General features: G+C 32.3%; 1 protein-coding gene across 1 annotated transcript in view; it reads left to right on the top strand.

Annotated features, from left to right (window-relative positions):
- LOC145682274 (uncharacterized) overlaps nt 1–6,627 on the top strand; it is a 47,682-nt gene extending 41,055 nt beyond the window's left edge. Inside the window, exons 3-4 of the mRNA XM_081753853.1 lie at nt 1,629–1,782; nt 6,478–6,627. Coding sequence (XP_081609979.1) covers nt 1,629–1,782; nt 6,478–6,627 — 304 coding nt within the window. The remainder of the gene's footprint in view (nt 1–1,628; nt 1,783–6,477) is intronic.
- Nucleotides 6,628–13,428: the final 6,801 nt, after the last annotated feature.

The raw sequence follows: 13,428 nt of genomic DNA, 5'->3' as shown, positions 1-13,428 counted from the left end.
TAAACAATATATAACGTTATCGTTGTAAAATTACAATGAGTAAAAATAGGCAGGGGACGCGTGACGTCATGACGCTACCGTCCCTCTAGCTTTTCAGATCCACTTTTACACATGGTTTTATCGGAATACTAGTAAATATTTGTAAAAATCAGATTTCAGCGACATATGTTGAAGCTTTAACAAATCGGTTTCTTGTTGAATCACTTTCATACGGATAGATTGTTTCTAGAGGTTCAACCTTATTCTATTTTGTTACACCTTCTTAATTAAGTATCGCGTTCTTTTTTTTATGTTAACCCTTGGCATCTGTTCATGAGGCATGACTTTCTTCGTTATGTGCAAATTATTCAAACTAAAAACGAACCGCGTAAAGTCAGGGAAACTACCAAAACTATTATTTATGTAAAATGACTTGCACTTTCAGAAAATACATTTTTTTTTAAATATAGCAACAAGTTTGATCATAGCAGTCTGCATTTTCGATATTTTGCTTGTGACCGTTGTTGCAAGCTTCTCATATTTACAAAAGTTGTGGATCTGCCTCAGATTTATTCAGAGCGACTAATGAAAGAAATCCCTAAGTTTTTTTTACTCAGTAAATAATTATAAATATGTCGTAACTATTATCTAGAAGCAATTGTTCAGACTATACACAAAAATAAACTATGCAAACACATTAAAGTATATTCAATAACTAGCTCATTTTCTTGAAAAAGGCGTTATTTTTAACACTGCAATTGACAAGAATTTTTAGAAAACATATTTATTTTTGATATTTTGCTCATGTTATTTTTTAAACATATTTGACTGTTCCCAAACAAGATTGAACTTTTCAACTGTGTAATTTGTTTATGGTGGGTACACCTGTCGACATGAGTTTAAGAAACTCTTGCCTTTCAATAAATGTATATTAATTTACTTACGAAAAACGTTAAACTTTTACATCGGTAGACAATCTCCGAGTTGTAACTGTTACTGGGGGGTTCGAATACTTTCGTAGTAGCATGGATGGAGTTGTAACTGTTCTAAATATTCTGTGTTCGTATCTCTGTCGAGTCCAGTAGTCCTTATCAGTAGTAGAAAGAGAAATTATATTTATCATAAAGTTTTTAAGAGGAAATTGTAGATCTCACACTTCTGGAGCATGAGTCTGTGGTTCAATCCTAACTAACGCCAAGTGTATTTTGTGATGGACAGACACAATGTGTATGAGTTTTTTTCTCGTGTTTGTCTCGTTCCCTCCCAGTTACTTCATTTTACCATATTATTCATTCTAATCGTCGCCGTTACATTCATCATATACAGCATAACAATAGGACATCTGAAATATTTCGCTTCATTTTTAATTTAAAAACATGCGACATGGAAGAATGTTGAGTTCTTTTTAACACAGATTTTAGATTGATATCCCCGAATGAGAGTTTTTTTCTTTATATCGAAGGAAGAAATACATATTTCCTTTTTTTAAAAAAATCCACGTAAGTATTGTGAAATGAACAGATAGTACATAACTGCAGATTGTCAAATGGTGAAGTACTATTAGTAGTGGTATTAAATTATAATAATATTTTTATCTTACTTAATAAGGCATTTATTTTATGATAAGTTTGTTTCTTTTTCTATACTAGTATATTTGGAGACTACGACGTGAAGAAAGAACAATATTTGGCTGGATTTCTGCATCAATTGGCTAATATACAGGACTCTAACACTGACAAGTTCCTCCGATACAAAAATGACACAGTAATTTCACATCTTAATTTAAGTGAAATTCAAAAGCAGGTATGTATAGCTCGGAAACACTTTTTTTTTTTTTTTTAACTGTGTGAGAATGGTATAGAATCGAAAAACTTCAGCAAAATAAGTTAGCGTTTTGAGTGCTTCTAGAGAGCTCTGTTAATTTATGTTGCACCAATATTATCAAAAATAATGTGTCATATTTATTTTTTCTCACGCATATAGAGCAAACTTTCAAATGTAGAAGAATGTTGATGTAATTGATTCATTAAGGCACACCGTTTTATACAGACCCCTTCAGATTTTGATGATTGTTACGTCACATGAAGATATCACAATAAGATTGAAAAATACCGAGTTTCAGCCTTCTAGGTGATTAGTTTTCGAAGTTTTACGGTTCGAAATTTCCAATTTTGGACGCAAAATTGCATATATTAGTTTTTTAATTTGAAATGTCTCGGCTCTTAATTAATGTACCGAACTAAGACTTACGTCATTGCAAAGCAGTTGTTTTAAGCTTTTTTAAAGACATTTATATCAATGGGGGTGCACTAAAAGGAATTTTCGAAAATTTGAATTCGAATTTCTCGAAAAAAGGGTAATTTTAAATTTGTGTAAAATCTTATATGTAGGTAAGGCCTTTATAAAGATACGGTCAAAGTATAATTTTGGGATCATTACGGGATCGAGAGATACAGACTTCGAAGGAAATTGTGTGAATAAATTAAAAATGTCTTACACGATTTGCATAGTGCTTACTGAACTTTCCTTGCGCTGTAACATTTGGCAATCGTTCAAACTACTCAACTGTAGGGCATCTCTAAGCAGGGACTGACCTCTAGCTAAAGCCTTTTGAAGAAATGTATTTCTGGAAAGCTCTGGTAGTTGTTTTGACGTTATTTTCAGGAATATGGTAAACACGATTGGTAGGTGTCACTTTGCTCACTTTACATAGAATGTCTCGTGACGGAACCCACAGTACGTCTATCTTATTTGGATGAAGAAATGAAGGTGATGGTCCAGCGTGGTGCGAAAATGGCCATCTTCACCTGGCCATCTTCTTGATTAGTAGTGACGACATATCCGAGCCACCAATTTCCTTCGTAAACTATAATCACATATCCATGTATCCATATCCGCTTAATGGAAGCGTCCTGGACGTCAGTAGCTGGTGTATGCTGGATGTTGAACAAACGGAGAAGGGCTTAGTCACTACATACGTTCTATCACGGGGTACAAAGCCATGGAGTCTTCGTGTCCCTGAAATTTGGTGAATATTTTCAAAAAGTTTTTCTAAGAAATTCATCAGTCACAGTATATTTTGAGTGAGTAACAAATATGAACTCAATCCCTGAGATACTCTTCTTTGCCCACTCATAAAGTTGTAATGGTTCCAGGATTTGATCTGAGAATGGGCGCTGGAGATTTGCTTTTCTTGCCGGTCTCTTCACAGTGCCTCCTATACCATCGCATGGGCTTTTACCGTGGGTTATGTCAAAAAAGTGCCACTCAGCTTGTATTCTGAAATCTTGTTGGTGTAACCATAAGTTTAGAAAGTTCTTACGGTTTTTATAGTGTGCAGCAGAACCATCTGAAAAGTAGAAAATTTTCTCAGGTGCAGTGCTATATTTGCTTCGAAGGAATTTCACGAGTTTTTTCTTTTTCTTTCTTTCTTTCTTTTTCTTTTCTTTTTTTCTTTTTCTTTCTTTTTCTTTTTTCTTTTTTTGCAAAAGAGCAGAATGCCAGAGTATTGTGCTCAAGACAGTCAGCTACTACAATCAAATTATAGTGGTAATTTTTGTTATCTTTTCGGTGACAAATTACGAAGGGGTGGACTGTAGCTTGTTTACTATTCCAGTGAAATGATTGTGGCCCATCTTGTACAACAAAGTCGTAATTTTCTGCGAAGTCGCAAACAACAACACAATTAACTTTCGGAAATTTTTCCTTTAACATGGTTGAAAAATAAACGTTGCTGCTTTGCTATGAAGTCATGATAAATGATCATTTAATTTTTGACAAAATAGCTCAATAAATTCTGAGAATGGATTCTGAAGAGTTTGTAATGTACATCTATGAACAGATAACCAATGACGGAAAATAAGAGTTCCGATTAAGTTTTCCTCTAGGGTGTCTTCCATCAGAGTTTTGATGACGTCAGTTCCTGGGCAAGAAGAGCAAGTTCCTATAGAAAAGTCCTCAGACACAGATTCACACGTCATGAGGTGTAGGCAGTCCTTGTAATTTGTTATGAAAGCATTGAGTCGATTTTAACGTCCCGTTCGTCAGCGAGGCTATACGAGACATGGATCTACTGATTAATGTGGAATCTGAACTACATAAGCTCCCGCTGAGAATCGAAACCATTATGAAACCAATGGTGAGAGTTTGTAACTTGGCATTTTCTATTACTAACTTCACTTTTTGATGTGTCGTACAAACGCAAACAGTGTACGTTGATTAGTTCCAGTTAACACAATATTCTTTGGGCGAACCTCTGCAAATTTGGAAAATCCTATGCTCATATAAGGAAACTGCTCTTTAAACAAAAGGTATACCTTCCGCAAATCACACAAAAGACTTTTAGAAATTGTAACTTCTTCCTACTGCTGTCTCTTACTGAAGCTGTCTCTTACTGCTCTCTCTTACAGTATTTTGTGTTTGACATAATCCTAGAAATTTCAGCAATTTGGTAGAATTCCTTGATGCCGTATGCATTTTCTGGTGGAAGAACTTCACCCGGTTCGTTTCTATTATTCGCGATTCCATCACGATCCCAAAATTATATTTTAACCTATCTTTATAAAGGCCTAACCTACATGTGAGATTTCTTTTCACAAATTTAAAATTGCCCTTTTTCGAGAAATTCAAATTTGAAATTTCGATTTTGAATTTTCGAAAAAATTAGTACACCTCCATTGGTTGATATAATATCCAAAAAAATCTAAAACATTGACTTAGCAGTGACGTAAGTCTTAGTTTTGTAAATTAATTAGGAGTCGAGATATATCAAATTAAAGAAGCTAATACATGCAATTTTTGGACCAAAATTGGACATTTCGAACCGTAAACTTTCGAAAACTAACCAACCTAGAAGGTTGAAATTTGGTATTTTTCAGTCTTACTATGATATCTTCATGTGTCAAGTACAATTCCTTTAATTTGTTTTCTTTATGTCACGAATTCATTACTGAAGTGTTGTTGGAATAGATGCTATATTTTATGTCATAAATCACAGCTAACAATAAATAGTACTTAGAGGTACCATAGGGTGGCCCAAAAGTAGGTATACACCCCTGCATTGATCGAGTATAACATTCTAGTTTATGGGTTTATTTGCTTCGGTTCTTCCGAGCTCAAGATGTAACTAGAAACACATTAAGAAAAAATAATAAAGAAACTAAGTTTACCTGATGGAGAACAATAAGAAATGATAAAAAATGCAGTACGGTACTGTATACCTGCTATTGGACACCCGAGAAATAAATTCCATGGTTCTTTTAGTCCTAATATTCACAAAATGTAGCTTGATATATGGCAAGGATACCACTGTTTCTGATCAAAATCCAATTGAAAACACTTTCTGTATTGCATGGCTTTGTTTACACATGCTATGTGTATTCTTCTTACAAAAATAAGCATTTTGATTTTTTTGGGCAGTATCTATGTAGTTATGTCATTAAAACAAACATCCTTCTTCTTTCTGCCTCATGGTCATTTCAAGGAGAAAAGCAAACTCCGCTAATTGGTGAAAAAAAAAACAACTGAAATTCGTCTAAAATTCGTTAATAGATTGGCTCTCTTCTAAATTGGTCATTATAGTTTTTTCAGAGATTTTCGTTTTTTTTTAAAAAATAATTGATAGTAGATATTATTTTAAGTTATTCTATGAGTGATGTGGCCTTAAGGTCTCTAGAATTTGTTCCAGAACTGAAGGACATCTGGGACAAATGTAGTGAGAGAGTCATCTTTACTGAAAACACGGATATTAATATAAGTTGAAATAATAGTTGCGTTTTAACTTAGCTTCTTCATTATGGTAAAAGTTTCATTATGGTAAGTAAAAAATATTAACCGCTATTAACATTAGTATTTTAAAAAGGATATTATTTTAGTGATATATCCACTGAAATGTTAATACACAACACACACAGACAGACTCTCTCTCCCTCACAGACACATATATCTATATATATCAGGGTGTCTCAAGTGTCCCTTGACATAGGGTAACTCTGTCATAACAAGAGTTACAACAAAGTGTAAGAGGGGAAACTGTCTCCAAATATTATGTTTTCAATCTAAAATGATGGATTTTTCTTTTTTGAATCGGACGACTCATTTGGGCTGTATACTCTTTGAACTTCCAATGTTAAGCGAAAATGTAATATCATAATAAAATGATATTTTGATAATTTATTTATTTAGTTGGGGCTGAATCATATAGAATATTTTACCATAATATTGTTTGGTTTGTATTGACCTAAAAGCACGTAATCATTGTTTATCATTTTGCTAATTTTGCTTTTGTAAAGTGTACATGTGTCTCTAAATGAATAACTGAATTCTGTAAAATATTTAACTTTCTAAAATTTACCTTTGAAGCCTACAGAATAACTGACAAGTGAGATATGATAAAGTAACACCCAAACTACACTATTTCAATTTTGTGTTTTTCTTTTGTTCCTATTGGATGTTAATATATATTTTACAATTAATTTATTAACTTCTTAATATTTGTAGGTACTGCTTCCAATGGACGCGTTTAAGAAATGTCAAGTAGTCTACCAGAATACATATTATAATACTGAACATTATAATAATCGTCAATATATTGGAACAGAAAACGGAACATGTTTATTTTACGGATCAGCGTTATCTGGTATCAGGTAGGGATATAATGTTGAATGAACATTTATTCTAAAATAAAATTTCAGTAAATACAGTAAAACCTGCCGTTAACGGACACCTTGATTAAAAGGTGAAATGGAAATAAAACTAATGCAGATGGTTTGATGTGTGGAAACGTCACCATGAAGTTCACACGATTAGCATTTTTCGTTCTTTTTATTTTTGGTTTAAACCAGTTGTTTATTAAAAAAAACAGCTGGTGTAAACCAGCCAACCCTAAAAGTAAATGCTTCTTTAAAAAATACACAAACAACTAGCAAAATTCTATGTAGTATTTTTACTTCAAAATATTCCATACCCTCTTTTTGGAACAAAATAAAATTAAAATATATCATAAGAAGAATATTTAGATTTATATGATACACTTAAAGGCTGCACATCTAGAGCTTTTGGTTCTGTATATTCTTGAAATTCTATAGTTTTATATAACCACCATCACGGTTTACTCAATCCTCAAGTTTTCTGAATTTTTAACAAGAGGGATTCAACATATGAAGGGTGTGAGGCAAGAACATGGTAACCCACAATTTTACTATTTTAAGAAATTAGAGATTTTCTGCTGCACAATCCATTTTGAAAGTCGGAAAGCTGATTTTTCACATAATACTATACATGAAGGACCTAACGAAGCGGTATGCGTTGCTGTCTATCTGCTGCATCTCAGCAATTGAAAATTTGTTGGTTACCATGTTCTTGGCTCACACCCTTCATATCATTACGGAACTCTCCCCACCCCACCACCACCAAAAATAAGGACTACGGAATATATTTAAGTTAAGATAAATACAACTGCACAACAAACATGACTGAGTGGAGCTTTTGCGCTTCTATCGGGAAGTTCGGGATTCAACCCAGCATTCGACCATTCTGACAAAGATTTTCTTCATTCCATCTGTGAAGTAGAAATAGTGCGTCTACTGTGAGTTGGCCGACTTCCTTTCTTATTGTTTTAAATCGTTATTATTACTAATTACCAGCAGTGACGGTTTTGCGAAGGTTAGAGAAGTGGTCTTTCGGACTGAAGCCTGTTCCCCAAAATTACGGAATGTCTAAAACAAAGAAAATAGGTAGTTATGCCTTTACTCATAAACTTTAAGCTCCCGTCAAATAAAAATTACGAATGTTTAGAAAAACTAAATATTAGTAAGAAAATCCCCTCCCAAAATACTCTTCTAAATCCGCCACTGATTCTCAGTATAAAATGATCTTCAAGGTTGTATTCGGAAGATTATCGCTAAATATATCAACGAAACGAAATATTATGCCTGTACTCATAAACTTCAAGCTCCTTCCAAATAAAATTAGGACATTTTAGAAAACGAAACAATCAGAGAAACCCCTCCGAAAGTACTTTTCTCAATCCGCTACTGATTATTTGTATAAATTAGTATTCAAGGTTGTATCCGGAAAATTATTGCTAAATCTTTGCACAGCTACAGTATAACAGAAATGTGGAAGTACGGTTTGATGGATATATCGAAAAACGTACGCTTTGACGGATATAGAGAAAAACGTAAGTTTAACTTTTGCGCTAGAAGCTAGAGTGCTAAGCTCTTAGAAATGAAACACGGATGACAAACTATAATGATATGAAAAAAATGTCGATAACTCAAAAGTTAAATAGCCTCTAAAATTGCCCTCAAATACTACATTCTTCATGTTAGCTTTAATTCGTAAAACATGTGCTCCATCCATGTTGATGGTGAATTTCAAAGCGAAATATGGCATTTAGGTCATGGAATTCTTATCTAACTATAGAATATACTATAAGAAAGCTATTTAGATAGAAAAATCATGAAAATGAAAAAAGCCAAAATTTCCAAAATTCTTGTTTTTTCCCAAAAAAGCCGGCTTTTTATGTGAATAAAACCATCGATCAAAAAAAAAAAAAGCCGGCTTTTTTGCATCTCTAGTGAGAAGTCCCTAGTTTGAGCCCAGTCCATATGAGTTTGTGTTGGACAATATCGCGTCCACGGATTTTCTGACGATTTTGATGTTTCCTTCTTTTATAATCATTCACTCTTATCAACCATCCGTCTCCCTTCGCCTGCAGGGCATAGTGGTGGAATAGTACATAAAAGTAGAAATGTTATTCAGTAATGAGGAAATTATAACTAGTTTCTTATCAGTGCTGTTTTACCATATATGTTTGTTTTTGGTTTAAATGTTTTTCTAGTCTTGTGTTCGCAACAATTCAGTCGATCTGTTAATGTTCACATTAAGTAATGTAGACAATTTACGATTATGTTCCATGGGCAAAGGAAAACGACAGTAAGCGCAAAGATATTATAATGAAATAATATTGACCATGTGTAAACTATAGTTCTATAATAGCACTAGGGAATTCTCAGAAAGCTTATGTATATGATTATCATCCTAAGTTTGTGCGACTTTGTATTGAGCTCAGTAAGTAATTTAGGTTATTTTTACGTGAGGAAATGTTTTGCCCTTGTTAATTTCCAAGGACACAATGAAAGCATTAAAATCAAAGAGTTATGAAAATCAGAGTACTGGAAATGCTTTAAGAAATCTGGATAAACTGAAGGGATCGTAGACTCAATTGCGACCTGTTCACAGGATAAAGTGTGAAGTTACCGAGAATTAAAAATGGAGTAATGGATTGTGAGTGGGAGAGCAATCAGACAAAAATGTCGTACTAATACTCAATCATTCAACGTTTGCAATGAAAACTTAGTTAATGGGATGTTAATATAAGTTAAAGATGTCACATTGGACATCAGTTTATTTACGTTGTGATATATACGTTTGACGTGTTTATTGAACCTCAAACTGAAGATTAACTGCATCGGTTCTTGCAGAAAAAACTGAAATGACACGGATGAAACAATTCACATCTACAGTGCTTTAGTGTCTAATACTATGATTGCGATATGACTTGTTTTGATTGAGTCTGAACAAAGTTACAACTTATTAATGAATCTATTTTTCTTAAAACACGTATTTTCAATAGTTCGTAATTACAATGCAGTTTAATATTACAATATATCTTAAACCGTTCTTGTGAAATTGCAAACATTAGTGACCTTTCTGGTTTTTGAGGAGGAGAGATGATAGAGATCTTAAATGTGGAGACGAATGGTTTGAAAAATGTCTAGTTCAGGGACTACATTCAAGATATTAATTGATTTGAACCATTGTTAGGGTGTACAAAATAGCTGGATGTTATAATCCTTGCAATCCACCAAGCCTCCGGAGGAAATCAATGCAGGTTTACCCTTTTTCATTAAGGATATATGGTTTCCTTGACAACTCCAACATACCTGATGCATCTGTTAGGTATTGTACAAAGTGACCACTCGAGATTAGCTTTGTACCGATTCTACTCTCCGTGTAATGTATTTTCACATTGATCACATTTATATTGCTAAGGTTTAAGTGTTATGCATAGAGGAATGTTGGTAATAATTATCGATCTAATTATCATCGCTGGTTGAAGCTGTATAGAGCATCTTTCTTCAGGTCATGGATTGTAGAATATAACGTTCAACTTTAATACATATTTTGTATCTGCATGCTTTCTAACCCTCGCTAGAATAATCTAATCGTTACTGATAAATAATAAAGCAATTACTAATGAGAAAGTATATATAAAATTATGATTTCAATTAGTAACCTGGTTATTGTATCTTCCGTCATGTTCCTAGATAAATGAATTTAAAGTTTTGTCTAATAATTAAAAAATTTTCACACATTTGACCTAAATGCTGTAATTAAAATGCAAAAGAATAAATGGACAACAATGTAAGCTAGTTGTTTCTGACCACTAACGAAAGTTTCTATAAACGCGGAGAAAATATTTCCTGTAAGATTTTATCCCGACCCGCTGAAAATTTGCAATGCTAGGATGCATTGGCTATTGAGGATATGTACTGGTCTTTATCGCGCGTGATGTAAGTCATAGCTATACACATGTTTAATCGCAGAAACATATTTTTTCTTAGTAATTCCATGATACAAAATTATATTTTCCATCTTAAACGACTTGTTATTGCTAAGATTTCGAACAATTCAGTTATAGACAAGGACATATGTTGAGGAATTCATTTTGAAAGATAAAAAGTTACTCCTCAACTTTAATGTCATGTTACCATATTGTGTGATAATGATTTTCTGCTAGTAACTGCATTTCAAGTATTTCAAACAGTCAATAAACAATATTACATTCTATTTTACAGATATGGTTCCAACAAAACCGTCGAGAAATTTCAAAGTAGTATCTTAACAATCTCCAATTATACATTTTCTTTCCTAAATGTATTGCCGAACGTACCATCCAAGGTAAATTTCACTTTTTTATTTAATACAAATAAACTATATATAAATAAATGTTTTGCATATTAATTGCATTATTATTATTTTCATATGCTTAGTAATATTAAGCATATAAATAATGTCTTACTGAAAATTATTGGTTGAATTTGATATTTTAGTGACTTTAGGGTATTTTTATGTTTCTCAATTGTATATGTTCATTGGATATGTTGATTGATTATATACGTTTATTTTAAAATTGTTATTCACTTTCCTGGAAAAGAAATTTCTGTGATATCTTCGTACTATCATGAAAGTACTTTACACATTAATATTAGTATTGTTATACTATAATTGTATTATATTTACGACAGTAGTTCATTTATCTCTATTTTCTCTAAAAATATTCAAGATTCATCTTAGTTTTTTGTTTATATGTATGCGATCTATCTATTCTTGTTTTATTTTTGGACAGAATCATAATAAAAGAAACGATAAAATTTAAGAGAAGATAATAGTATTAAAACATATATCATAGCCATAGTGTTCTCTGTGGTCTTAGTAGTATTACAATGAGAGTTTTATTAATATACTCTCATTCAGTTTAATATTACTTTCATATTAAGAAGTGTCATAATCATCGTACAACATACATTTTCAAATTTACAAAAATTAACTTCTTATCGGTTTTCTCGAAACTTTGACATGGGGATTTACACACATCATATCCACTTGTTCAGCTGAAACAAAAGTGCAGATTTTTATAGAATGTTTCTTCCTTGGATATTCTATTTTCTTCATCGATTTTGAATGCTAATAGCACTGTGGAATATCCAATGTCTAGTGTAAAATGTTTTCATGAACTTTTCTTAGCTTTCAACGTCGCAAATAGTTAAGAAGCATAAGCTCCAATTTGCAATTTTGCAGAAAATATATATGTTTCTTTAGAAAGCCAACTCGTTACTAACTTATTTCGTGGTTACTTCTTAATCACCTATCCAAACATAAAATCATATTTCTACAGTTCATCTCAGAAATTTGAGAATTTCGAATAAGAAAATGCACTGTAGAGGTTTTAATAGCTTATTTTAACTAAAATGGTGTTAAGTTTTATGATCGATTACCAGATATATTAAGGGCAGGATGTTTCACTTGATCATTCCGTAATAGAAGTTTCCTACCTGAGATGCTACTTGTCACGTGATATGTTATTATTTCTTATGAATGTTGTTTATATTACGTATACTCCATACTATGTATTTATTTCTGTTTAATTGTGTTGGTCTCAAAATGGTTACAACAATGCATTACTCTGAGTTTACTGTACGTATTTAACTTATCATATGATGGATACTATATTTACGTTATCATGTGATCGATACTACATTTTAAACTTTGTACTTTGTACTTTTTTTCTATGTTTGATCTAATCAAAATTATGGACATTATGAAATTCTAACTACCACCATGACGGGAGTGATTAGTCGATACATTTTATCTATAATTTCTAGTTCTGGAAAATATACTCGACAAATGTTAAAGATTGAGTTAATATAAATAGATATTACTATATATTAAAGAATTATGTTCGCAACTTTTAATATTAGTGTGTCACTGCTGATTAGAGTATATGCTTTATTATTAGAAGGTACGATACATTTTACAGAGCATTTTTTACATTTGCAGCACAAAATACAAGTGAAAACGATCTTCACCAACTCATCTGTCAATTATTATTTTTATCAAAGTTCATTTTATCAATTTTCTAGGACACTACATCAAAATTTATACTAAAACATGTTATATTATTAAGCTCTACTTGTTCTGAGAGCTCGTATGTGTATTATCTTTAAACAATGTATCAGTTAAATATAAATTAAAGTAAGAGTTAATCATTATTTTTTACTTATCGATATTACGTACTGTAATCTTGCTAGTATAATAATAAAAAATCATGAGAGTTTGCTTCATTATCAGTCTACTCATTATGTAACGTGGTTTATGCTTAGTGTCAATTTTTATGTATACTAATTAATTAATGTTCCCCAATTTTCTCCAGAATTCTCAATGAGCTATTACACAGACGCATATCGTTTTATTTTACTCTGCGAGATCTATTCGCTTGGGTATGTCACATATTTGGATATTTTTCCGTTAATGCAAAATATCACTTAGAATTTATCTTTTGAACCTTTTCTTAGGTTCGGTTTGTTCACTTCCTTTAGTCTTGGGACCTTATGAGCTCGGAGGCTCATGGTGACCTTCAGGTAGGTGGAGTGACCCGTCCGAACCTCCTTGTAAATATTCCCCTCTGTAAGTTTGAAATAGCTAGCTGCGAATTTGTAGGATCAACTTTTGATGTTTCGTGGAGGATAAATTAATGAGAAAGTTGAAGATTATGTGTTACCGTGTGCTGCAAAAGCAAACCTTATCGAGCCTCCAGAAAATTATTATGATACATACAATGAACTATTAGTGACCTAGAACATTAGTGTTTATAATTTTTAGGTT

Source organism: Thermobia domestica, chromosome 3 (assembly GCF_964235325.1).
Source record: "Thermobia domestica chromosome 3, izTheDome1.hap1.1, whole genome shotgun sequence".
NCBI classification, from domain to species: domain Eukaryota; kingdom Metazoa; phylum Arthropoda; class Insecta; order Zygentoma; family Lepismatidae; genus Thermobia; species Thermobia domestica.
This window is presented reverse-complemented; position numbering and strand designations above follow the sequence as displayed.